General features: G+C 45.2%; 1 protein-coding gene across 2 annotated transcripts in view; it reads left to right on the forward strand.

Annotated features, from left to right (window-relative positions):
* LOC137372826 (nardilysin-like) overlaps nucleotides 1-25970 on the forward strand; it is a 168985-nt gene that overhangs the window by 86989 nt on the left and 56026 nt on the right. For both annotated transcript variants that reach the window (XM_068037138.1, XM_068037139.1), the window contains exon 20: nucleotides 19190-19340. In XM_068037138.1, the coding sequence (XP_067893239.1) occupies nucleotides 19190-19340 (151 nt within the window). The remainder of the gene's footprint in view (nucleotides 1-19189; nucleotides 19341-25970) is intronic.

Here is a 25970-nt window from a genome sequence, read left to right on the forward strand (position 1 = left end):
CACATACATATAGAAACTTTTACAGTCAGTTTTTATGTTCCCCCAAAGCTTGCAGTCGTACCCTTTTTTCCCCTTACTCTGTACCTTGGTCCTGCTTTTGCTGAATTCTAAACTGCTCCCAATCCTCAGGTCTGTTGTTTTTCCTGGCAAATTTATATGCCTCTTCCTTGGAGCTAATGCTATCTCTAATGTCCCTTGTAAGCCATGATTTGGCTACCTTTCCCATTTTACTTTTGCGCCAGACAGGGATAAACAATTGTTGCAGTTCATCCATGCACTCTTTAAATTTTTGCCATTGCCAATCCACCGTCATCCCTTTAAGTAACATTTCCCAATCTGTCATGGCCAACACGCGCCTCATACCTTCGTAGTTTCCTTTACTAAGATTCAGGACCCTAGTCTCAGAATCAACTACGTCACTTTCCAGCTTGATGAAGAATTCTATCATATTATGATCGCTCGTCCCCAAGGGGTCTCGCACCACTAGATTGTCAATTACTCCTCTCATTACACAATACCCAGTCTAGGATGGCCTGTTCTCTAGTTGGTTCCTCAATGTATTGGTCCAGAAAACTATCCCGTATACACTCCAAGAATTCCTCCTCTACGATATTGTGACTAATTTGATTTGCCCAATCTATATGCAGATTAAAATCACCCATAATTACAGATGTTCCTTTATCGCATGCATCTCTAATTTCCTGTTTAATGCCATTCCCAACATCACCACTACAGTTTGGGGGTCTATATACAACCCCCACTAACGTATTTTGTTCCTTAGTGTTTCTCAGCTCTACCCATACAGAGCCAGGTTCTGCCACAAGTGCTGCACGTGAAGCTGCCAAGCGATGCTGAGTTGTTGTTTTTGACATTGGCGCCTGTTGCCAAGCTGCTGTAGCAACTGGTCATCGTGATAGTGCACACCAGTCCACAGGATGTGTCGCCATTTCCCTCTTTTGCCAGCTAGTGAATCCCAAGTGTGATAGTCGACATTTAAGGCCTTCCTGTCGTGCAAGCATCCTTGAAGCGGAGCTTTGGGCGCCCCACTGGATGTCTGGCCCTGGCTACCTTGCCTTGCAGAAGGTCCTTGGGGATGCGACCGTCTTCCATCCTGCGGGCGTGTCCGATCCACTGAAGCCACCTCTGTTTGATTAGTGCCAACACACTTGGGAGCTCTGCTTTTGAGAGGACTGCCACATTTGTGATTTTTGTCCTGCCAGGATATACCCATAATGCGCAGCAGACTGTGAAGATGGAAATTATTGAGCTTTTTCTGGTAGCTGTAAGTCACTCATGTTTCACAGCCATACAGCAAGGTGTTAAGAACACAGCCCTTATAAACCATCAGCTTGCTCATAAGGGACAGCTTGGTGTTATCCCATGCAAGTTTCACAAGTCGACCAAAGGATCTAGCTGCTTTCCGTATGCATGTATCGAGCTCTGCATCAAGGGACCGATTGTCACCGTGGACCCAAGGTAGCTAACTACTTCCAGTGGGGCGTTATTTAGTGTAATCAGGGAAAAGATGCAACACCTTGTCCCATGACCATGATTTTCTTGATGCTTAGAGTCAAGGTGATCAAGTTTCAGGCAAGGGAGTGACAGTCCGTGTGTCTTTTTGTAGCTGAATTTCCATGTGAGCGGCTAGTGCAGCAGCATCAGCATGGAGGAGTTCTCTGATTAGGAAGTGATGTGTTTTTGCCTTCGCTTTCAGCCTTGATAGATTGTAGAGCTTGCCGTCAGGCCTAGTGTGCAACGAGACTTCTTCCATATCTGCAGGGAAGGCGAAGGTCAGGAGCATGGAGAAGAAGGTGCCAAACAGAGTCAGGGATGTAAAAACAGATTGTAAGAGCTTTTCCAAGTATATAAAAGGAAGAGAACAGCTAAAGTAAATATCGGTCCCTTTAGAGTTTGAGACCGAAGAAATTATATTGGGGAATAAGGCAATGGCAGAGACGTTGAATAAATATTTTGTCTTCACAGTCGAAGGCACAAATTATGTTTCAGAAATAGAGCGTAATCAAGGGGCTATTAAGAGTGAGGAACTTAAGGTAATTAATGTTAGTAGAGAAGAAGTGTCGGAGAAACTTAAGGAGCTAAAAGCCAACAAATCCCCAGGACCTGATGGCCTTCATCCTTGGGTTCTAAAAGAGGTAGCTGCAGAGATAGTGGATACACTAGTTATGATTTTCCAAAATTCCCTATACAAAAGTTAGATTGGTCCCAATTGTTTGGAAGTTAGCAAATCTAACATTGCTATTCAAGAAAGGAGGGAGAGACAGAAAACTGGGTGCTATAGGTCAGTTGGCCTGACATCAGTCAACAGAAAAATGCTGAAATCTATTATTAAGGAAGTTTTAACAATGTACTTAGAAAATCATAGTATGATCAGACAAAGTCAACATGATTTTATAAAAGGGAAATCATATTTGACAAATTATTAGAGTTTTTTGAGGATGTAGTTAGTAGGGTAGATAAAGGGGAATCAATAGATGTCGTATATTTGGATTTCCAAAAGGTATTCGATAAGGTGCCACATGAAAGGTTTAATATGCAAGGTTTAAAGTAATACATTAGCATGGATAGCAGATTGGTTAATGGACAGGATGCAGAACGTAAGCATAAATGGGGCATTTTTCAAGTCGGCAGGCTGTAACTAGTGGAGTGCCGCAAGGATCAGTGCTGGGCGCCTCAGCTATTTACAATCTATATTAATATCTTGGATAAAGAGATGGAGAGTAATGTATTCAGGTTTGCTGACAATACAAAGCTAGGTGGGAATGTAAGCTGTGAGGAGGGCACAGAGGCTGCAAAGAGATATAGACAGGTTAAGTGGGCAACAAGGTGGCAGATGGAGTGTAATGTGGCAGTTCGAATAGAAAAGCAGAATTTTTTTAAAAGGCACAAAACATCTAAATGTTGATGTTCAGCGAGACTTGGGTGTACTTGTACAAGGAACACAAAAAGTTTGTATGCTGGTACAGCAAGCAATTAGGAAGGCAGCTGGCATGTTGGCCTTTATTACAAGGGGATTGGAGTACAAGATAAAGGAAGTTTTGCTTTTGTTACAGGGTTTTGGCGAGAGCACATTTGGAGTACGGTGTGTAGTTTTGGTCTCCATATTTAAGGAAGGAGTTACTTGCATTGGAGGTGGTAGAGCAAAGGTTCACTAGATTGGTTTCTGGGATGAGAGGCTGAGTAAATTGGACCTATACTCTCTGGAGTTTAGAAGAACGAGGTGATCTCATTGAAACATACAAGATTCTGAAGAAGCTTGACCGAGTAGACACTGAGAGGTCGTTTCCCCTGCCTGGAGAATCTAGAACACAAAGGCAAAGTCTCAGGATAAGGGGTCTATCATTTAGGACTGAGATAAGGAGAAATTTCTTTAATCAGAGGATTGTGAATTTTTGGAATTGTCTACCTCGGAGGATTGTGGATGCTCCATCATTGACTATATTTAAGGCTGAGATGGACAGATTTTTGTCTCGGAATCAAGGGATATGAGTAGTGGGCAGGAAAGTGGAATTTGAGGCGTATTGAATGGTGTAGCAGGCATGACAGGCTGTATGATCTACTCATATTTATTATGCTCTCTGCAACTGCCTACTGTTAGCGATGTCCCTCGATTTGTATATTTGTTACTGATCCATCCTCCAAGTTATTTATATATATATATATTGAAAACAGTCATGGCCTCAACTGTCTCGATGGTACTTTGCTCGTCCTCTCTTTCTGTACTTCTCCTGCAACAATTACCTTTTTTTATTCCTGTATTATGTGCATCATTGGCAAGGCCAGCATTATTGTCCATCCCTAATTGCCTTTGGGAAAATGGTGGGGAGTCACCTACTTGCATACAACTGAGTGGCTTGCTAGGCCATTTCAGAGGGCAGTTATGAGTCAGCCATATTGCTGTGGGTCTGAAGTCGCATGTAGGCCAGACCGGGTAAGGACAACAGATTTTCTTTCCTCAAGGACATGAATAAATCAGATGGGTTTTTATGACAATCTGGTAGTTTTGTGGCCGTCATTACTGATGCTAGCATTTTATTCCAGATTAAATTAATTGAATTTAAATTCCCCAGTTGCCATGATGGGATTTGAATTCATGACTCTGAATCATTAGTCCAGGCCTCTGGATTACTAGTTCATAACATAAACCATTATGCTACCATACCCGTCTTTGTATACTCTGAAGTAACCAGTTAGTTATCCATTTCAAAAGCTTCCATCTGATTCTTTTAAATTGTAATTTGTTGTACTACAAAAGGTTTTGCTGACGTTTAGGTAATATTTAATCTGCTGAGTTCTTCTTGTCAACTAACTCAGTATATCTTCAAAAATCTTTTGCAAGCAATAGTTACCACGAGTGAAACCTTGTTGATTATTTTGTACAATCCTATATTCCTCCTTATTCTTCACAATTTTAGGATACTGTATTATTTTCACAAATGCCAATGCCTAGCTCACAGCTCTATAGATCCCTGGGTTATCCTTTTTTAAAATTGGTGCTACAGTTTCCTTTCTCCAGTCATTTAGAGTGATCTCCTATTATAGTTATTCCATTAAGGTATCCACAAAGATGTGTCTAGTTTAATTTGCCATCTCCTTTAATGCTGTTTTTAAAGTCCACCTTTTTGGGCACTTCGCTCTATTTTTGTGGTAGAAATTTGTCTCGGGCACTGGCACAAAACAAGTGATTTGGATTGGCCGCCCGTTATACACAGCGCCTGATATTCAGTTTCAATGCAATCAATGAAACTGAATATTAGACACTGTGTATAACAGGCAGCTGACCCAATGTTGCCCCTTTTGCACTACCGCCAGGGACTAATTTCTACCCCTTTTATTTGTCTTCCACTAGTACTATGCAGTTGAAGTACTTCACTTTGAGAGACTGATTTTGGTCCAATATTATCATTTTTTGACTGCTTTTGAAGTTGAACTCTGGGGGCAAACTGTGTTTTGTGTGTGTGTGTCTAAGATTTCTAGTTTTTTCTTGTTCAGTGTCCTGTTGAAAACATAACAGGACACTATAGTGTAGATATGATACTCCTTTTTAGTGAATAACATGAATTACATAGAAGACTACCAAGTAGTTTTCAGCATTAATTTTGCTGTACATTTACTGAGAGCTGTCATAGGATCATAGAATAGTTACAGCACAGTAAGAGACCGTACAGCCCATCGAGTCCGTGTTGGCTGTCTGCAAGAACAATCCAGCCAGTCCCATTCCCCACCCTTTCCCCATAGCTATGCAATTTTTTTCCCTTCAAGTATTTATCCAGTTCCCTTTTGAAAGCTGTGATTGAATCTGCCTCCACCATCCTTTCAGGCAGTGCATTCCAGACCATAACCAATAGTTGTGTAAAAAAAATTAAGTCCTCATGTTGCCTTTGGTACTTTTTAAATCTATGTCCTCTGGTTCTAGACCCTTCTATCAATAGGAAGAGTTTTTATCTATCTGCTCTGTGTAGATCCTTTATGATTTTGATCATCTCTGTTAAATCTCCCCTTAACCTTCTTTGCTCTAAGGAGAACAATCCTGGCTTCTGCAGTCTATCCATGTAACTGAAGTCCCTCATCCCTGGAACCATTCTAGTAAATTCTTTCTGCACCTTCTCTAAGGCCTTCACATCCTTTCCAAAGTGCGATGGCCAGAATTGGATACCGTACTCTAGTTGAGGCTGAAACAGTGTTTTATAAAGGGTCATCATAACTTCCTTGCTTTGATACTCTATGCCTCTCTTTATAGATAATAAAAACAAGAAATGCTGGAACTACTCAGCAGGTCTGGCAGCATCTGTGGAGAAAGAGTTGGGGGAGGGGGCCTGAGTGGGACTGGAATAAGGAATGTTCGACATATCTCACAAAAAGATAGGCATAACCAGGACCCGTGTGGGTACCCATAGTAACACCTTTTACTTGAAGGATGTGAATGAAATTGAAGGAGAAGTTGTTCAATGTGAGAACAAGTTTAACCAGGCGGAGGAGGGTGGTGGTGGATGGGGACTGGTTGGGCCTCTGTTCAAGGAAGAAGCAGAGAGCCCTCAAACCGCCTACTCTTGCTCCTAATTCGTATGTGAGTTACTCGCTGCAGAATTCTCAGCCTCTGACCTGCTCTTGTAGCCACAGTAATTATATGGCTGGTCCAGTTAAGTTTCTGGTCAATGGTAACCCAAGGATATTGATGGTGGGGGATTCAGCGATGGTAATGCTGTTTGAATGTCAAGGGAAGATGGTTAGATTCTCTCTTGTTGGAAATGGTCATTGCCTGGCACTTGTAAGGCACGAATGTTACTTGCCACTTATCAACCCAAGCTTTAATGTTGTCCAGGTTTTGCATACTGCGGATACGGACTGCCTCACTATCTGAGGAGCTGTGAATGGTACTGAACATTGTAAAATCGTCAGTGAACATCCCAACTTCTGAAATTATGATGGAGGGAAGGTCATTGATGAAGCAGCTGAAATTGTTTGGACCTTGGACACATCCTGACACAATGTTCTGGTGTTGAGGTGATCAGTATCCAACAACCACAACCATCTTCCTTTGAGCTAAATGTGACTCCAACCAGTGGAGAATTTTCCCTGATTCCCATTGACTCCAGTTTTGCTGGTACTCCTTGGTGCCATACTCGGACAAATGCTGCCTTGATGTCCAGGGCAGTCATGCACACCTCTTGAATTCAGCTCTTTTATCCATGATTGAGTCAAGGCTGTAATGAGGTCTGGAGCTGAGAGGCCCTGACGGAACCCAAACTGAGCATTGGTGAGCAGGTTGTTGCTGTGTAAATGCTACTTGATACGGTGCTGCTAACACATTCTGTCACTTAGCTGAAGGTTAGGAATAGATTGATGGGGCAGTAATTGGCCAGATTGGATTCGTCTTGCTTTTTGTGGACAGGACATGCCTGGGCAATTTTTCACCTTGTTGGGTAGATGCCTTGTAGGGGTCCTCTGGAGAGTACAGCGAGAGTCATGACCAGAGTACCGTGGGTGGCTCAGTTGTGCAGGGAAGGAGGAGAAAGGACAAGAGAGCAATAGTGGTAGCGGAGTCTATAATTAGGGGAACACATAGGCATTTCTGTGGTCGCAGACATGATTCCAGGATGGTATATTGCCTCCCTGGTGCAAGGGTCATGGATATCAACAAGCGGCTACAGAGCATTCTGGAGGGTGAAAGTGCACAGTCAGAGGTTGTGGTCCATATTGATACCAACGACATAGAAAGAAAGAGGGATGGGGTCCTGCAGACTGAATGTAGGGAGTTAGGAATGACATTAGCAAGCAGGACCTTAAAGGATTAATCTCCGGATTACTCCCAAGGCCACGTGCTAGTGAGTATAGAAATAGGAAAATACACCAGATGAATGCGTGGCTGGAGAGATGGTGCAGGAGGGAGGGCTTCAGATTTCTGGGGCATTGGGACTAGTTCTGGGGAAGGTGGGAATTTACAAGCTGGATGGTCTACACCTGAACAGGACTGGGACAAATGGCGATTGGAATTTGGCAGTGTTAAAGGGTATTTAAATGCAAGAAATATAGTAACTAAAGCCGATGAGCTGAAGGCACAGATAGACACATGGCAACACGATATCATTTCTATACCAGAAACTTGGCTTAAAGAGGGGCAAGAATGGCAGCTCAACATCCCTGGATATCGAGTTTTCATGCGGGATAGAGAGGGGGATAAAGAAGGAGCGGGTGTAGCATTATTAGTTAAGGAATCAATAACAGCTTTGAGGAGGGATGATGTGCTATATGAATCATCAAATGAGGCCATATGGGTGGACCTCAGAAATAAAAAAGGGGCAGCCATACTACTGGGAGTGTACTATAGACCCCCAAATAGTGAGAGGGAGGTAAAAGAACAAATATGTAGGCAGATTTCCGAGTGCAAAAACTATAGGGCAATAGTATTTGGGGATTTCAACTACCCCAATATCAACTGGGATACAAACGGTGTGAAGGGCACAGAATGCACAAAATTCTTGAACTGCGTTCAAGGGAACATTTTTGGCCAGCACGCAACAAGCCCAATGAGAGGGGGTGCAATTCTAGATTTAGTCTTCAGTAATGAAGCTGGGCAAGTGGATGAAGTAGCAGTGGGTGAACATTTTGGAAATAGTGACCATAATACAGTTAGTTTTAGCATAATCATGGAAAAGGACAAAGATAAAACAGGAGTAAAAGTTCTAAATTGGGGGAAGGCAAATTTTAAGAAACTGAGAGGTGACCTGGCGAAAGTGGACTGGATATAGCTACTTGAAGGAAAATCAGTGGCAAACCAGTGGGAGGCATTCAAAAGCGAGATACTACAGGCACAGTGTAGGCATGTCCCCACTAAGATAAAGGGTGGTAATGCCAAATCTAGAGCCCCTGCTTATCTAGAAGCTCACAGGGCAAGGTAAAGCAGAAAAAGAAAGCTGATGACGATCATAAAAATCTTAATACTTTAGAAAGCCTAGAGGAGTATAGAAAGTGCAGGGGTGAAGTAAAGAAGGAAATTAGAAAAGCAAAGAGAGGACATGAAAAATTATTCGCAGGTAAAGTCAAGGAAATCCCAAAGATGTTTTTATCAGTACATTAAGAGCAAGAGGATAACTAAGGAAAGGGTAGGGCCTATCAGAGATGTACAAGGGAACTTATGTGTGGATGCAGAAGATGTGGACAGGGTTCTTGAGATTTTTGTCTCTCTTCGCAAAGGAGAGGGTTGATGCAGACATTATAGTTAAAAAGGAGTGTGAAATATTAGATACGATAAGCATAATGAGAGAGGAAACGCTAGAGGGTCTGACCTCCTTGAAAGTGGATAAATCGCCAGGATCGGATGGATTGCATCCCAGTTTGTTAAAGGAAGCCAGGGAGGAAATAGCAGATGCGCTGAGGATCATCTTCAAATCCTCACTGGATACTGGCGAGATACCAGACAATTGGAGGTCGGCGAACATTGTACCATTGTTTCAAAAGGGCACGAGGGATAGGCCAAATAATTATAGGCCGGTCAGTCTGACCTCGGTGGTTGATAAATTATTAGAATCAATTCTGCGGGACAGGATAAACTGACACTTAGAAAGGCACGGATTAATCAGGGATAGTTAGCATGGATTTGTTAAGGGAAGGTCATGTCTTACTAACTTGATTAAGTTTTTTTTGAGTAAGTAACAAGGAGGATTGATGAATGTAGTGCAGTGGATGTGATCGACATAGATTTCAGTAAGGCATTTGGCAAGGTCTCGCATGGCCGACTGATCAATAAAATGAAAGCCCATGGGATACAGGTGAATGTGGCAGGTTGGATCCAAAATTGGCTCAGTGACAGGAAACAAAGGGATGTTTTTGTGAATGGAAAGCAGTTTCCAATGGCCTTCCACAGGGCTCAATGTTGGGTCCCTTGTTTGTGGTTATTATTGATATATTAATGATTTGGACTTAAATGTGGGAGGCATGATTGGGAAATTTGCTGATGACACAAAAATTGGCCGTGTAGTTGATAGTAAAGAGGATAGCTGCAGACTCCAGAATGATACCAATGGTTTGGTTGAGTGGACGGAAAAGTGGCAAATGGAATTCAATCCAAAGAAGTGTCAGGTAATGCATTTGGGGAGGGCAAACAAAGCGAGGTAATACACAATAAATGGGAGGATATTGAGAGGGGTAGAAGAAGTGAGAGACCTTGGAGTATATGTCTACAGGCCCCTGAAGGTGGCAGGACAGGTAGATAGAGTGGGGAAGAAGGCATGTGGAATGCTTTCATTTATTGGCCGAGGTATAGAATACAAAAGCAGGGATGTAATGCTGGAACTGTTTAAAATGCTGGTTAGGCCACAGCTGGAGTATTGCGTACAGTTCTGGTCACACTACAGGAAGGACATAATTGTTCTGGAGAAAGTACAGAGAAGATTTACGAGAATGTTGCCAGGGCTTGAAAGTTGCAGCTATGAGGAAAGATTGGATAGGCTAGGGTTGTTTTCCTTAGAACAGAGGAGGCTGAGGGGTGACTTAATTGAGGTGTACAAAATTATGGGGGGCCTAGAGTACACAGGAAGGACCTGTTTCCCCTATTGGAGAGGTCAATTACCAGTGGGCACAGATTTAAGGTGATTGGTAGAAGGATTAGAGGGGACATGAAGAAAAACTTTTTCAGCCAGAGGGTGGTGGGTGTCTGGAATTCACTGCCAGGGATGGTGGTGGAGGCAGAAATCCTCAATTCTGTTAAAAGGTACCTGGACATGCATGTTTGACCTGATGCCATGAGACTTCATGGGGTCTGGAGTCGATGTTGACGACTCCCAAGGCCACGCCTTCCTGACAGTATACCACTGCTACTATCTCTGGTGGGCCTACCTGGGGATGGTGAAGGAGAGGACTGGGACAGCAGCTGTAAGGTATGATTTGGTGAGTATGACTGTCAGCTGCCTTGCTAGGATTTGAACTCGTGTCTTTGGAGCATTAGTCTGGGCCTCTGGATTATTAGTTCAGCAACATTACCACTTTTACCGTGCCCGTCACTTGGTAACAGATAAGCTTCTGGTGTGACAGGCACAGCTTATGACAAATAAATACAAGGAACATTATTACAGTAGCAAATGTAGTTAATACAGAAAATGTAAAAGGTTAAAACAAAGCGATAAAGGGTGGAATTCTAGGGATGTAGTCCCTGCCGAAACGGCGGGACCATTTGCTGGTCTGGAACCCCTTTGATTAATTAGCGACTTTGCTGAGGCTTGTTCATTGAGCCCTGGCATTATCAGATCACCTCCGGGTTGTCCAGTCAATTAGGGAGGGCGGGTGGGATGAGTCGCCTAAACATACAATGAAGGATCTCTATTTAAAGGGATCTGGGCAGGGCTCAAAATGGCAGCAGCAGATGCAGCACTGAATGTATCCTGAAAGTTTCAAAGGGAGCGAGGAAACTGCTGCTGGATCGAAGCAGGAAATGAAAAGGCTGCGCCTGGTTCTCAGACTCATCCCTGGAAGTCATGATGCATGGAGTCTAGGCCAAAAGAGAAGTTGTCTTCCCTGAGGGCGGGAGGTGGAGGCCAGCCAACCTGACCAAGTAGGTGTGGATGCAAGTAGCAGAAGCAGTGAGCAGGAGGAGTATGGTGCCCAGGACTTGGATGCAGTGCCACAAAAGGTTTAATTACTCATGAGATGTGGCAAGGTCAGAGTCCCAAACTCTCACCTAGCAGCCATCACACTCTCACCTCCCTAGCATTCTCCTGCACAGCACTCCTCTGACAGGTGCATCTTGTTTTTTCTCCAGCCTCCTGCTCAAATCTCCATCGCAACAGACAAACACTCACACTCAACCTCATCTGTTTGTCCTCCTACACCCATTCCTCACAGTCACCCTCCTCAGATCTCTCTGTCCATCCTGAGGACTCATTCCACTTTTCACACCCGTAACTCTCTGCCTTTTCTCATTGCAGGAGAAGAGAACCCACAACTGCAGGGGGAGGCAGAGAACCAGGGGTGGATCTACAGCCGTAGCCACGCTGACTGTGATGGAGGAAGAAAGTCTTGAGATTGGTTGGGTGGTGCAAATACTGGCTGTTGACAGTGGAGAGTTAGGGGGTGACCTGGTGACAGCATTTGAAGCAGCACTGCCACTTTGCTCTTAACTGTCACTTATGTTGAATTCATGTTACCAAGTCATGAAATATCATGACACAAAAGCAAGTTTCTGTAGATGCTGGAAATCTGAAATAAAAACAGAAAATGGTGGAAATACTCAGGTCATGTAACAACTGTGGAGGGAGAAACAGAGTTAATCTTTCAGGTCAATGACCTATCATATATGAAATATGATGATCTGCACTATGCTGAGTTTGTACCCTATTTCACCTCCTTTCAGAACTAATATGACTTTCATCTCCCAAAGGTCCTTTGTGGGTCCCGACAGAGGGGATGAGGGAGAAGCTCGAGGAGCACTCGCCTCTGATGATGCACTGTCACATGATTCTTGCACGTCCTCCACCAGCATCGATGCATACGCCTTGTTGCGTCTAGCATTAGAGATAGATGGGGTGGCACGTGGTGCAGGAACAAGTGCAGGAGACATGGACAGCAGTGGAGAGACCCCTATCAGAGGGCACAGGACACTCGAAGCTCTGCTCTGTTGAATACAGATGTTGCGCCTCAGGGGTCATTAACAAGGGAACTTGTGGAGCAGCACCAGAAAATGTGTGTGCTGCTGTCAATATTTCCATAGACATTGTGAACCCTTGCAGAGAGAATTAAAGAGTCCAGTGAAGCATGAGTGCCATGATGTTTCAGGCATTTGCATTGATGACCATTGAAAGAGTGGCCAAATGCATGGAGAATCAGACCCGACAGGTCACTGAGTGCATGTTGGTCGACGCCAATGGCCTACACACTGGCTGCTAGTTTACAAAGGATAGAGCAAAGCATCGCCTTGGTGACTGACATGCAGTCAAGTGCTCTCCTGCTCTTAGATAGTCGGGAAGTGCACGTGGCCCCTGAGAGGGAAGGTTGAGAAAGGGCACATGGCAGAGCCCCCACTTCTCAGCCCTTGCTCTCCATGTCTCAGACAGACCCGCGCAAGCTTTCTCCCGCCCCGATGATCGAGCCTGTCCCTGCACAGGTGCAGGTGGGGCAGTCTTTGGCTGGGCTCCAAAACCCAGAGGATGTCTGATATGGGCATCTCGTGTCAGAGCAGGGAAATGAGCAGCTTGCCTGCAGCTCAGCTGAAGCTGCAAGAGTAGCACCATGTAAAACTCATAGCATAAGAGATAGATGTCTTGCATAATGCTTTTTAAAAATTCTTTCATGGGGATGTGGGCGTCACTGAGAAGGCCAGCATTTGTTGCCCTTCCCTAATTTCCTTTGACAACTGAGTGGCTTGCTAGGATATTTCAGAGGGCAGTTAAGAGTCAAGCACATTGCTGTGGGTCTGGAGTCCTATGTAGGCCAGATCAGATAAGGACAGCAGATTTCCTTCCCTAAAGGATATTCGTAAACCAGATTTTTTTTTTACAAATTTCTATTAATTAGAATTTATAAATTAATTGAATTTAAATTCCACCAGCTGCTGTGGTGGGATTTGAACCAGTGTCCTTGGCGCACTTCTGGATTACTCGTCCAGTGACATTACCACTATGCCACTGTCTCCTGACTGTTTCATTAATGCTTTTTATTTTAATGAAAGCATGAGTTTATGTCTACTGTTCATTCTCATGGCCTCTACTTTGTTGCATCCTCCATTCACCCTGGTCACTTTCCTTCCAGTAAATGGAATGATCAGCCTTGATGAGGAGCAAAGAGTGCAACTGTGGTGGTTGGCTGGGTGACTGTAGGAAGGAGGTGTGTTGGGGATGGTGGTTGCACAGGGGTCTTGATGGAAACTGTACTTGGATGGGACCCTTATGGGCTTCTCTGGCAGCAAGTGTGCAGCTGCAGGCACCAATGGCACATCAGGCTCCTTCTTCAAGGATGCCAGGCACACTCCACTTTCCTCTTGCGTCAGCTCCAGTCTTCTCTGCACCGCCATATTGTGAAGGGCACAGCAGACCACAACAATCCTGGAGTTCCTTGCTGGGGCATGTTGAAGGGTGCTTCCAGATCTGTCAAGGTTATGGACCTCATTTTGAGCAAGCCAGTTGCTTGCTCTTTTTATTTAGAGATACAGCACTGAAACAGGCCCTTCGGCCCACCGAGTCTATGCCGACCAACAACCACCCATTTATACTAACCCTACAGTAATCCCATATTCCCTATCACCTCCCTACACTAGGGGCAATTTACAACGGCCAATTTGCCTATCACCTGCAAGTCTTTGGATGTGGGAGGAAACCGGAGCACCCGGCGAAAACCCACGCAGACACAGGGAGAACTTGCAAACTCTGCACAGGCAATACCCAGAATCGAACCCGGGTCCCTGGAGCTGTGAGGCTGCGGTGCTAACCACTGCGCCACTGCTGGCATGGCTCCAGTTATACTTCTGTGCCTCTGTGGTAGGGTTCCTCACTGGAGTTAGAAGCCAGGTCTTGAGTGGGTATCTCTAGACTCCCAAAAGCCAACTGCTGAGGCTGTTTGGTGGAGAGAACACTGCCAGTTCGAGACTGCCAAAGGATGAAGAAGTCATGGCACCTGTCTGGATACCTGGCGCAGACAAGCATGATGTTCTTCCGATGGTCACAGACCAGCTACACATTAAAGGAGTTGCAACCCTTCCGAATTAAAAAGATGCCTGGCTGGTCTGATGGCGCCTTGTTTGCCATGAGTGCAATTAGTCACCTCATGGACTTGTGGAAATCCTGCGAGTGAAGCAAAGCCGACAGCCCTCTGGGTTTGACTCACCTCATCCGTATCGGAGTGGATATAGTTGGCAGCCTTGATGAACAAGGCATCAGTGACCTGGGTGATGCAGTTGTGGGCTGCAAATTGTCACCAACAAATCTCTGAAAGGAGCTGGACGTGAAGAAATTGAGGGCTGTGGTGACCTTGACAGCCATAGTAGAATCATAGAAAAATTTTGGCACAGAAGGAGGCCATTCAGCCTGCTGTGTCCGTGCCAGACGAAGAAACTAGCTATCCAGTCTAATCCCACCTTCCAGCACCTGGTCCGTAGCCTTGCAGGTTACAGCACCGCAGGAGCATCTCCAGGTACCTTTTAAAAGAACTGAGGGTTTCTGCCTCCACCACCACCATTCCTGGCGGTGAATTCCAGACTACCAAGGTCAGACTGACATGGCCTATAATTATTTGGCCTATCCCTCGCGCCCTTTTGAAACGATGGTACATCGTTCGCAGACCGTTCGCCTGCATCGTTGTCTGCTACCTCGCCTGTATCTAGTGAGGATTTGAAGATGATCCTCAGCGCATCTACTATTTCCACACTAGCTTCTTTTAACAACCTGGGATGCAATCCATCCGATCCTGGCGATCTATCCACTTTCAAGGATGGCAGACCCTCTAGTATTTCCTCTGTCATTATGCTTATCGTATCGAATATTTCACACTCCTCCTCTTTAACTACAATGTCTGCATCAACCCTCTCCTTTGCGAAGAGAGACAAAAATCTCATTAAGAACCCTGCCCACATCTTCTGTGTCCACGCATAATTTCCCTTGTACATCTCTGATGGGCCCTACCCTTTCCTTAATGTACTGATAAAAACATCTTTGGGATTTCCTTGACTTTACCTGCGAATAATTTTTCATGTCCTCTCTTTGCTTTTCTAATTTCCTTCTTTACTTCACCCCTGCACTTTCTATACTCCTCTAGGCTTTCTAAAGTATTAAGATTTTTATGATCGTCATCAGCTTTCTTTTTCTGCTTTACCTTGCCCTGTGAGCTTCTAGATAAGCAGGGGCTCTAGATTTGGCATTACCACCCTTTATCTTAGTGGGGACATGCCTACACTGTGCCTGTAGTATCTCGCTTTTGAATGCCTCCCACTGGTTTGCCACTGATTTTCCTTCAAGTAGCTATATCCAGTCCACTTTCGCCAGGTCACCTCTCAGTTTCTTAAAATTTGCCTTCCCCCAATTTAGAACTTTTACTCCTGTTTTATCTTTGTCCTTTTCCATGATTATGCTAAAACTAACTGTATTATGGTCACTATTTCCAAAATGTTCACCCACTGCTACTTCATCCACTTGCCCAGCTTCATTACTGAAGACTAAATCTAGAATTGCACCCCCTCTCGTTGGGCTTGTTGCGTGCTTGCTAAATAAGTTCCCTTGAACGCAGTTCAAGAATTTTGTGCCCTCTGTGCCCTTCACACCATTTGTATCCCAGTTGATATTGGGATAGTTGAAATCCCCAACTATTATTGCCCTATAGTTTTTGCACTCGGAAATCTGCCTACATATTTGTTCTTCCACTTCCCTCTCACTATTTGGGGGTCTATAGTACACTCCCAGTAGTATGGCTGCCCTTTTTTATTTCTGAGCTCCACCCATATGGCCTCGTTTGATGATTCATATAACATATCATCCCTCCTCAAAGCTGTTATTGATTCCTTAACTAATATTGCTACACCCCCCTCCTTTTTAGCTCCCTTTCTATCCCACCTGAAAATTCGATATCCAGGGATGTTGAGTTGCCATTCTTGCCCCTCTTTAAGCCAAGTTTCCATTACAGCAATGATATCGTGTTGTCATGTGTCTATTTGTGCCCTCAGCTCATTGGCTTTATTTACTATCTCCTTGCATTTAAAGAAATACCCTTTAACACTGCCAAATTCCTGTGCTTCACACTTTTTAACCTTTGCTTCTTCTGTCTTTCAGAGTCACTCGCTAATTTTCTGCCTCCTGTTCCCTGCCCTGAAATTTTCCTATCTAAGTCAGCGCTCAGGTTCTCATCCCCCTGCCAAGCTAGTTTAAACAATCCCCAACAGCACCAGCAAGTCTTCCTGCAAGGATATTCGTCCCAGTCTTGTTCAGGGGCAGACCATCTGCCCTGTACAGGTCCCACCTTCCCCAGAACCGGTCCCAATTACCCAGAAATCTGAGGCCCTCCCTCCTGCACCATCTCTTCAGCCACACATTCGTCTTTTGTATTTTCCTATTTCTATACTCACTAGCATGTGGCCTTAGGAGTAATCTGGACATTACTATCTTTGAGGTCCTGCTTGCTAATCTTGTTCCTAACTCCCTAAACTCAGCCTGCAGGACCTCATCCCTCGGTACCAATGTGGACCACGACCTCTGGCTGTGCACCCTCGCCTTCCTGAATGCCCTGCAAGCACCGGCAGTATGTGGCCACCTGGTACTCTTGGGCATAGGTCTGCTTCCAGAATGCTGCAGATGTCTGCGACTACCTGCCGCAAGAGCCTGAGCTTTCTGAGGCACTGTTGAAACTGATCCTTGGCCTGTAGACCCTGTGCTGGGGGTATTGCTTCCTTCGAGATGCAACTTTGTGTTCATCCCCTTGCGCCCATAATGTGGCTGTGGAGAAGGCAGCTGCTGCTGGAGTTGCTGTGGCAGCTGGGTTGGGCCAAGCTGCTGCTGCTCCTCAGAGCTCCAAGCTACTGCAGTATAGGTAGCAACAACGTTGTAGGGAAGTAGTTGAGATTCAGCTCAGTAGATTCCAAGGCACTTGTAAGTTGCTAGACAAAGTTGCTACTCCCAAAAAAAAGTCGTGAATTCGGGCGAAAAGCACGACTGTTGTTCGTGTTAGCCTTTCACTTTGGCTAACTACAAGGTTGCCGATTTCAGCCTTTATACTGTTGCCTGCAGGTCAGTTTCATTCAACGATGACATCCCGCTGTGCACTCACCTCCAACCTGGTGAGATGTAGAAACAACATGGAACCTGTGCACTGGCAGTGGAAGTTAGAATGCAGGATTAAGAAGGACTTAGTTGTTTTCCCAACAGATCCAAGGGGGTTCTCTGCTGGCTTCAGAACCTGCCTGGGTGAAAGTCGGAAGAGGGCAGAATGACACTGGGATCCCAACCCGACATCACTTTTAGGGGATTTAACTCACTGCACACACCTTTGTCTGGGAAAATTTCCCTCAAAGTATTAGAAAATAAACTACATTATAGGGAAATAGAAACCTACAGAAAAAGAGAAATACAGCCCATTTGTAGGAGCATTCCTGAGGCTTAAAGAACACACATAAAATCAGCAGTAAGATGTTGGAAACTTGTTCACTGATGCAAAAATTATGAAATTAGTAATAAATTGGAATGACAATTTTACAATGTTATATTGCAGTATAACTGCAAAATTTGCTGAGGGCTAGGTGAAAAGTATAAAAACAATTGGATCAATTTAAGTGAATTGAGAATGGATTTTAATGTAGATCCGTGGGTTTTGAACTTTTCCATTGATAGAGGCAGTTTTGCCAATATTGACGCATGCCCAGGGTCCTCCTACCCTACTGTTTCTAAAGGCAGTTTCAGTTACCCAAAGGATAACAATGTGCTGTCTTGTAGTGCTGTACAGGAAGGAGTTGAGACTAGGTGTAGTCTTTAAGTGAAGCTGGATTAGAGCAGTGGTTCTCAACTTCTTTGGTTGAAGGACCTCTTTTCAAATGGATTAGTAATCACGTCCCCCCCCCCCCCACCCGCCTTCAATCTTTTATAATCAGAATATGAAAATGCTGTATGTAAAGTGTGTTTTAATGATTCTTTTAAGAAAACAGATGTTTACTTACAGATATTAGTGAGCTGGGTATGCCTGCTTTGCACTGCAGAGATTGTCTATTCTTGGTGTGATGTTTGCCGCTCCCAACTCTCACCAAGCCTGCCACATTATTGCTTTCATGTTATTTTACGGATCCCCTGTAAAGTCTCTATGGACCCCAGTTTGAGAGCCACTGCATTAGAGGATGAGGTATAATTGGGCTATGGCACACAGGCACAATTCAGTCCCCATTCTAAAGTCATACATTTTGTTCCATATTTTTATATAATCCTTTGATTTTGTAATATTTATAGTTAAATAGCAAATTTAACAGTAATTTGAGAAATAGAATTGGTTGGCTATCGGAGTTTCTCTGTAGTACATATTGGGGAGCTGAGAAATGCAAAACTGTGGCATCACAGGGCCATTGCTCTGGGAGGATGTGATTGTAGTGTGGCAAGGAACTTGTATATAACCTAGCAAAGCTGATGTTAATTTCATTGGAGTAAAGGTTGAGAGGCATAGATAATGCAGACTATTTAGCCTCGACAGTGAGAGTGGAGCTAAAGGATGAATCCAAGTTAAGAAACCTTAAGAGGGTAGAAGGATATTTTTCCCCCAGACTAGTGCATGTGTGATTAACTTTTCTCAAAATGAGTTGGTTGAATATATAGGTAGGGATTGGATTGAAAGTTAAAGGAGTAAATGTAGTCACGTCACTCAACACTTGGTGAAACATAATAGTTCTTGCATAGTTACATTTGGGTAATTGAGATGTAACTGTAAGTAGTAACTGTGGAGTTTTTCTTGATGGGTCAGGAAAAAGCTTTGTGACATTTTTCTTCGCTTGACTAAGTGGAATAAAATACTTCTGTGCAGATTCTATGTGGCTTGCAGAAGAAGTGAATTAATGGGCTAAAGCAGGTTTTCTTCTGTTTTCATTCTCTTGTCCTTGTGTTATTTGTTCAGGAAACCTATTTGAAACAGCTATGAGCAAAAGAAGTTCTAATATTTTTAGTGTTACGGTATTTCTAGTGGGTTACAGAGTTGCATAAAGTAATATGTAAACCCATTTTTCCCCCAGTTTGGTGCTATTTGACTTATTTGTCAATATTGTGGCTCACAACTTAGCTGAACCTGCATATGAGGCCGATGTTGCTCAATTGGAGTATAAATTAGTTGCTGAAGAACATGGACTAGTCATCAAAGTGAAAGGATTTAACCACAAACTTGGGGTAAGTAGGTGTCAATCTGAATTCCACTGTACTATTTGCATCATATATTTAGTAAATGCTGAAGTTTTAATTGTTTGACACCTACACGAAGCTGTAGTATATGCTTTGAATTGAATAACAATTTGATATTCCAACTAGCATACTCATGTAAATATATGTATTTAAACCCTTTCTCATAATTTTTCTTTGAAATCTTTGCTCATTAAGGAGTTAGTATTAGGAAATTGAATGCTTTCATTTTTGGTCAGCATTAAACATTTCCTGTTTATAGATACTGGATCAGGGTTGTGCAACATAGAGCTCGTGGGCCAGGATCCGGCATGCCAAAGATTTCCATACGGCCGGCGGATATATTTCTGAGATAGGAAATCTCCCATTGTTGTCTTTTTTAAGACTAGCTTTTTAAAAAAAATTTGCAGTTGTCAGTTTCATAGTTGACAGCTGTTGACATCAGGAACAGACATTTCAAGACTTTGAACAGATTTGGGGATTTCCGGAGGGTTCTGACTTTTTTTTTAAAAACCTGCTGGAAAACCCCAAATCCGTCCGAAATTGGGAAATCGCTGTTCCCGCTCTCATGTAGCACCTGTCAGCTATGAAGTTGACACTTGCAATTTCTTTTTTTTAAAAAACGACCAACCATCTGATGAGCATTCCCACTCTCGGCAACTGTCGGCGGGGGAGAGGGGAACAGAGAGAGAGAGAGAAGGGGGACAGAGGGAGAGAGAGAGAAGGGGGACAGAGGGAGAGAGAGAGAGAAGGCGGACAGAGGGAGAGAGAGAGAGAAGGGGGACAGAGGGAGAGAGAGAGAGAAGGGGGACAGAGGGAGAGAGAGAGAGAAGGGGGACAGAGGGAGAGAGAGAGAGAATGGGGACAGAGGGAGAGAGAGAGAGAAGGGGGACAGAGGGAGAGAGAGAGAGAAGGGGGACAGAGGGAGAGAGAGAGAGAAGGGGGACAGAGGGAGAGAGAGAGAGAAGGGGGACAGAGGGAGAGAGAGAGAGAAGGGGGACAGAGGGAGAGAGAGAGAGAAGGGGGACAGAGGGAGAGAGAGAGAGAGAAGGGGGACAGAGGGAGAGAGAGAGAGAGAAGGGGGACAGAGGGAGAGAGAGAGAGAAGGGGGACAGAGGGAGAGAGAGGGAGAAGGGGGACAGGGAGAGAGAGGGAGAAGGGGGACAGAGGGAGAGAGAGAGAGAAGGGGGACAGAGGGAGAGAGAGAGAGAGAGAAGGGGGACAGAGGGAGAGAGAGAGAGAGAGAAGGGGGACAGAGGGAGAGAGAGAGAGAGAGAAGGGGGACAGAGGGAGAGAGAGAGAGAGAGAAGGGGGACAGAGGGAGAGAGAGAGAGAGAGAGAAGGGGGACAGAGGGAGAGAGAGAGAGAGAGAGAAGGGGGACAGAGGGAGAGAGAGAGAGAGAGAGAAGGGGGACAGAGGGAGAGAGAGAGAGAGAGAGAAGGGGGACAGAGGGAGAGAGAGAGAGAGAGAGAAGGGGGACAGAGGGAGAGAGAGAGAGAGAGAGAAGGGGGACAGAGGGAGAGAGAGAGAGAGAGAGAAGGGGGACAGAGGGAGAGAGAGAGAGAGAGAAGGGGGACAGAGGGAGAGAGAGAGAGAGAGAGAAGGGGGACAGAGGGAGAGAGAGAGAGAAGGGGGACAGAGGGAGAGAGAGAGAGAAGGGGGACAGAGGGAGAGAGAGAGAGAAGGGGGACAGAGGGAGAGAGAGAGAGAGAGAGAAGGGGGACAGAGGGAGAGAGAGAGAGAGAGAGAGAAGGGGGACAGAGGGAGAGAGAGAGAGAGAGAGAAGGGGGACAGAGGGAGAGAGAGAGAGAGAGAAGGGGGACAGAGGGAGAGAGAGAGAGAGAGAAGGGGGACAGAGGGAGAGAGAGAGAGAGAGAAGGGGGACAGAGGGAGAGAGAGAGAGAGAGAAGGGGGACAGAGGGAGAGAGAGAGAGAGAGAAGGGGGACAGAGGGAGAGAGAGAGAGAGAGAAGGGGGACAGAGGGAGAGAGAGAGAGAGAAGGGGGACAGAGGGACAGAGGGAGAGAGAGAGAAGGGGGACAGAGGGAGAGAGGGAGAAAAGGAGGACAGAGGGACAGAGGGAGAGAGAGAGAAGGGGGACAGAGGGAGAGAGAGAGAGAGAGAAGGGGGACAGAGGGAGGGAGAGAGAGAGAGAGAGAAGGGGGACAGAGGGAGAGAGAGAGAGAGAGAGAAGGGGGACAGAGGGACAGAGGGAGAGAGAGAGAAGGGGGACAGAGGGAGAGAGGGAGAAAAGGGGGACAGAGGGACAGAGGGAGAGAGAGAGAGAGAGAGAAGGGGGACAGAGGGACAGAGGGACAGAGGGAGAGAGAGAGAAGGGGGACAGAGGGAGAGAGGGAGAAAAGGGGGACAAGGGGGACAGAGGGACAGAGGGAGAGAGAGAGAAGGGGGACAGAGGGAGAGAGGGAGAAAAGAGGGACAGAGGGAGGAGAGAGGGAGGAGGGGGACAGAAGGGGGAGAGAGGGAGAGGGAGAGGGAGGGAGGAGGGGGGGGGGTGTGACTGGGAGGGGGGGGGGGGCGTGACCGAGAGGGAGAGAGAGGGGAGGGGGGGTGGGGGGGAGGCGTGACCGAGAGGGGAGAGGGGGGGGGGGTGGGTGGGGTGGCGTGACCGAGAGAGTGGGGGGCGAGTGACCGAGAGGGAGATATGGGTGGGAGGAGGGGACCGAGAGCAAGATGGCGGGGACCCAGAGGGAGATGGAGAGAGAGGGGAGGGGGGCAGCAAGAGAGAGAGAGAGAAGGGGACAGGCAGAGAGAGAAGGAGGCGGAGGGAGAGAGAGGGGTAGCAAGGGTCGGAGAGAGAGAGTCACACTATAGGAAGGGTACGATTGCACTGGAGAGGGTGCAGAGCAGATTCACCAGGGTGTTACCTGGGCTGGAGCATTTCAGCTATGAGGAGAGGCTGGATAGGCTAGGGTTGTTTTCCCTAGAGCAGAGAAGGCTGAGGGGGGGGGGGACCTGATTGAGGTATACAATATTCTGAGGGGCATAGATAGGAAGAAATGTTTTCCCTCAGTGGAGGTGTCAGTAACCAGGGGGAATAGATTTAAGATAAGAGGCAGGAGGTTTAGAGGGGATTTGAGGAAAAATATCTTCACCCAGGGGGTGGTTGGAATCTGGAACACACTGCCTGAAGGGGTGGTAGAGGCAGGAAACCTCACAACATTTAAGAAATATTTAGCTGAGCACTTGAAACACCGTAGCATACAAGTGCTGGAAAATTTGATTAGAATAGATAGGCTTGATGGCCGGCGCAGACACGGTGGGCTGAAGGGACTGTTTCTGTGCTGTATGACACTATGAGAGAGAAGGGGGGCAGAGGAAGAGAGAAGGGGGGCAGACAACAGAGAGAGGGGGAACACAGGGAGAGAGAGACAGAGAGAGAGCGATCAATATCACTCCTTACAGATGGATATCTATCCAGCATGCTCCTCATCGCTACAAGAAGTGTGCGGAGAAACATTGTGTACTTGTGCAAGCAAAAATGCCAGGTATCTCGCTAAATCAGTGTTCACATGGTGACAAGAAAGTAAGTCAATAAATTAATCTTCTCATTTAAAGATTCTTCACAAAAATGCACATTTGTTGCCCTTATCTTTCTGAAGTTGTCTCACTGGCCCTCTCTGTAAGACAAAAATTCTCAGCCGCCTCAGTTCCAATGGAAATAGCTCATTTCAAGTCTTTCCTCATAACTAGTTTCCCATTCCTGATATCATTCTTGTGATTCTATGCTTTACACTTTCTATGGCTTTAATGTCCTTTCTATAATGGGTTTCCCAAAAGTCCACACCGTGCTCGAACTATGACTTAACTAATATTTTGTAAAAATAAGTCATGATTTCTTTTCTGTTGTACTTTATGCCCCACTTTATAACGCCTAAAATGCTGTTGGCATTTTTAAGGCTTTTTCTCTACTTGTCCTTTCAGGGATTTATGTATTTGAACTCTCTTCATCCATACCGCACAATGTTTTCCGTTGAGTGTATATACATATTCATTATTTTTCTTCTGAACATTTATTACCTCACTCTTTTCCACAGCAAATTGCATCTACCACTCGGTTGTCCATTCCACAAACCTGTCTGTATGTTCCTGAAGTCTTTTACAATCCTCACTGTTCATCAAACCCTCTACTTTTGTAAACAAAAAGCAAAAAACTGCAGATACTAGAAATCTCAAACAAAAACAGAAGATTCCAGAAACACAATAGGTCGAGCAGTACCTGTGGAGAGAACTGATGAGTTAACATTTTGGGTGTTCTAATGTCAATGAAAAAATTTGAAATTATGCTCCTTGTGCCTAAAACCAAATAATCTGTATATATCAAGAACAAAAATGGACCCAGCATTGACCTCTGGGGTACACAACTTGAAACCTTTCTCCAGTCCAATTAGTACTCCAAAGTTTCCCTTTTTACACATTATCCTACCTCTGTTTTGTGTCTGCCAACAATCTTTTTATCCATATTGCTACATTTTCTTATACCATATACTTGAATTTTTCTAACAAGTTTCTTATGAAATACCTTATGGAATATTTTCCGAAAATTCATTTACATCACATCTATTGCTTTCACCTTAATCTATCATTCATACCAAAAATTCTCAATTGATTTGCCAAAATTGACTTGCCTTGAATTGCCATGCTGGAGTCACTTTCAACTGCTGTACTTAAAAGGACACTGCAAGGATGACAGTTGATGGATTCCGGAGGTAGGAGAACAAAAGAAAGAAATGCCAAAAAGGAGACCCAACATTCCAAGTCTGTGCCTCACTTCAGTGATGCGTCGCTGGATATGATGCTGAGGGCCGTTAACACCCACAGAGAGGAACTGTTCCCTAACAACTGGAGAAAGAAGCATCCCATTGAAGGCAAGAAGGCTGTGTTGGAGGTTGCTCAAGAGGTGAGCAACAGGAGTGTAGTACCATGCTCTCGGATTCGAGCCAAAACTGTTTTAATGATGTAATCAGGACAGAAAAGGTGAGTACAGTTGCATATTCTCCTAAATCCTGATGTGTGTATCATGCCAACCCCGCCTCACTCGGCCTTCTCAATGCACATCACCCCTCACACCAACTTATCTTGCAGGCAAGCTTATTCCTCTCTATCTTTTCACTTCCTCGCATCCCTACCTGTCCATCTACCACTAACAATTTCCCTCATCTTAATGCAATGTCATGGCTTTCCCTGTTAGTCACCCACAACAAATGTTGTTCATCAGTTCAACACATTGCTCTCACTTATAGGTATCTTCTTTCCCTCCTTGCAGGATTCAAGAAGGCGGTTCAGCACCTTCTCAAAGACATGCTCAAAGACATTTAAGGATGGGCAATAAACACTGGCTTAGCCAACGACAGCAATTCCATGAATGAATAAAAAAAACTAGAAGAGGCAAAGAACTGGAGGAGGTTCTCTATCAATCTTGCAATTAACATCTGCAGAGGAGAAGGCACTGGAGATCAGCGAAGTCTCAACGTGCCTGGCTGTCGGAGTCTTTATTTACCTGGTGACAGAATTAAATATCACACAGTCACGTGGCATACAACACTCACTCATGTTCACTTGATGTCAGCAGCCAGTGAAATATGATTTGTGCATAGTGATCAATTAAAACATCTTTACCTTAACAGTTCTAATTCTTGTCTTTAATCTACCATAAGGCCTTCAGGCATTCTGCTGCAGGTGGCCTTCAAGCGTTCTGCTGCAGGTGATCCAGGAGGATGACGATGACAATGCCTCAGAGGAGGTCTCACACTCTGAGGGTGCACCATCACAGGGCTCATGCAGTCCATGCACCAGCGCGGATGCGCACACTTTGGTCGGACATGCCTGGAAGATAGATAAGTATTCACCTGGTGACTTACACATCACAAGTAAGCAAGAGCAGATGGTGGAGATAAGGACAGCAGTAAAGAGTCTGTGTTGAAGGCTGCAGGACTCTCCAAACTCTGCTCAGCCTGACTTTGGAGGCCGTTGACAAAGAACATACATCTGGAGCAGCAGCCAAGAACATGCAACGTACTGGCACTGTGCAGGCTTGCAGAGAAATTGAAAGAGTCTGTCTTAAGCATGAGTGGCATAATGTTGCAGGCATTTGTGATGATGTCTGTCTATGGAAAGAGTGGCCACCTACATGGAGAATCGAACACAGCAATCCAGAGTTCATACAGGCCCTCACCAATGGCTTGCATGCTATGAATGTCACCTTAAATAGATTTGATCAAACCTTAGACTTGGTCATTCATTGCCGCACTGATCTAAAGCAAAGCGCTCTCCACTGCATTTTTTAAATTTCATTTATGGGGATGTGGGTATTGCTGGCCAGGCCAGCATTTATTGCCCATCCCTAATTGCCCTTGAGAAGGTGGTGGTGAGCTGCCTTGTACTGCTGCAGTCCATGTGAGGTAGGTACACCCACACTGCTGTTAGGAAGGGTGTTCCAGGATTTTGACCCAGCAACAGTGAAGGAACGGTGATCTAGTTCCAAGTCAGGATGGTGTGTGGCTTGGAGGGGAACTTGCAGATGCAGGTGCTCCCATGCAACTGCAGCCCTTGTCCTTCTAGGTGATAGTGGTCACGAGTTTGGAAGGTGCTGTCTAAGGCGCC

This window comes from Heterodontus francisci, chromosome 8, assembly GCF_036365525.1.
Source record: "Heterodontus francisci isolate sHetFra1 chromosome 8, sHetFra1.hap1, whole genome shotgun sequence".
In the NCBI taxonomy this organism is placed as follows: domain Eukaryota; kingdom Metazoa; phylum Chordata; class Chondrichthyes; order Heterodontiformes; family Heterodontidae; genus Heterodontus; species Heterodontus francisci.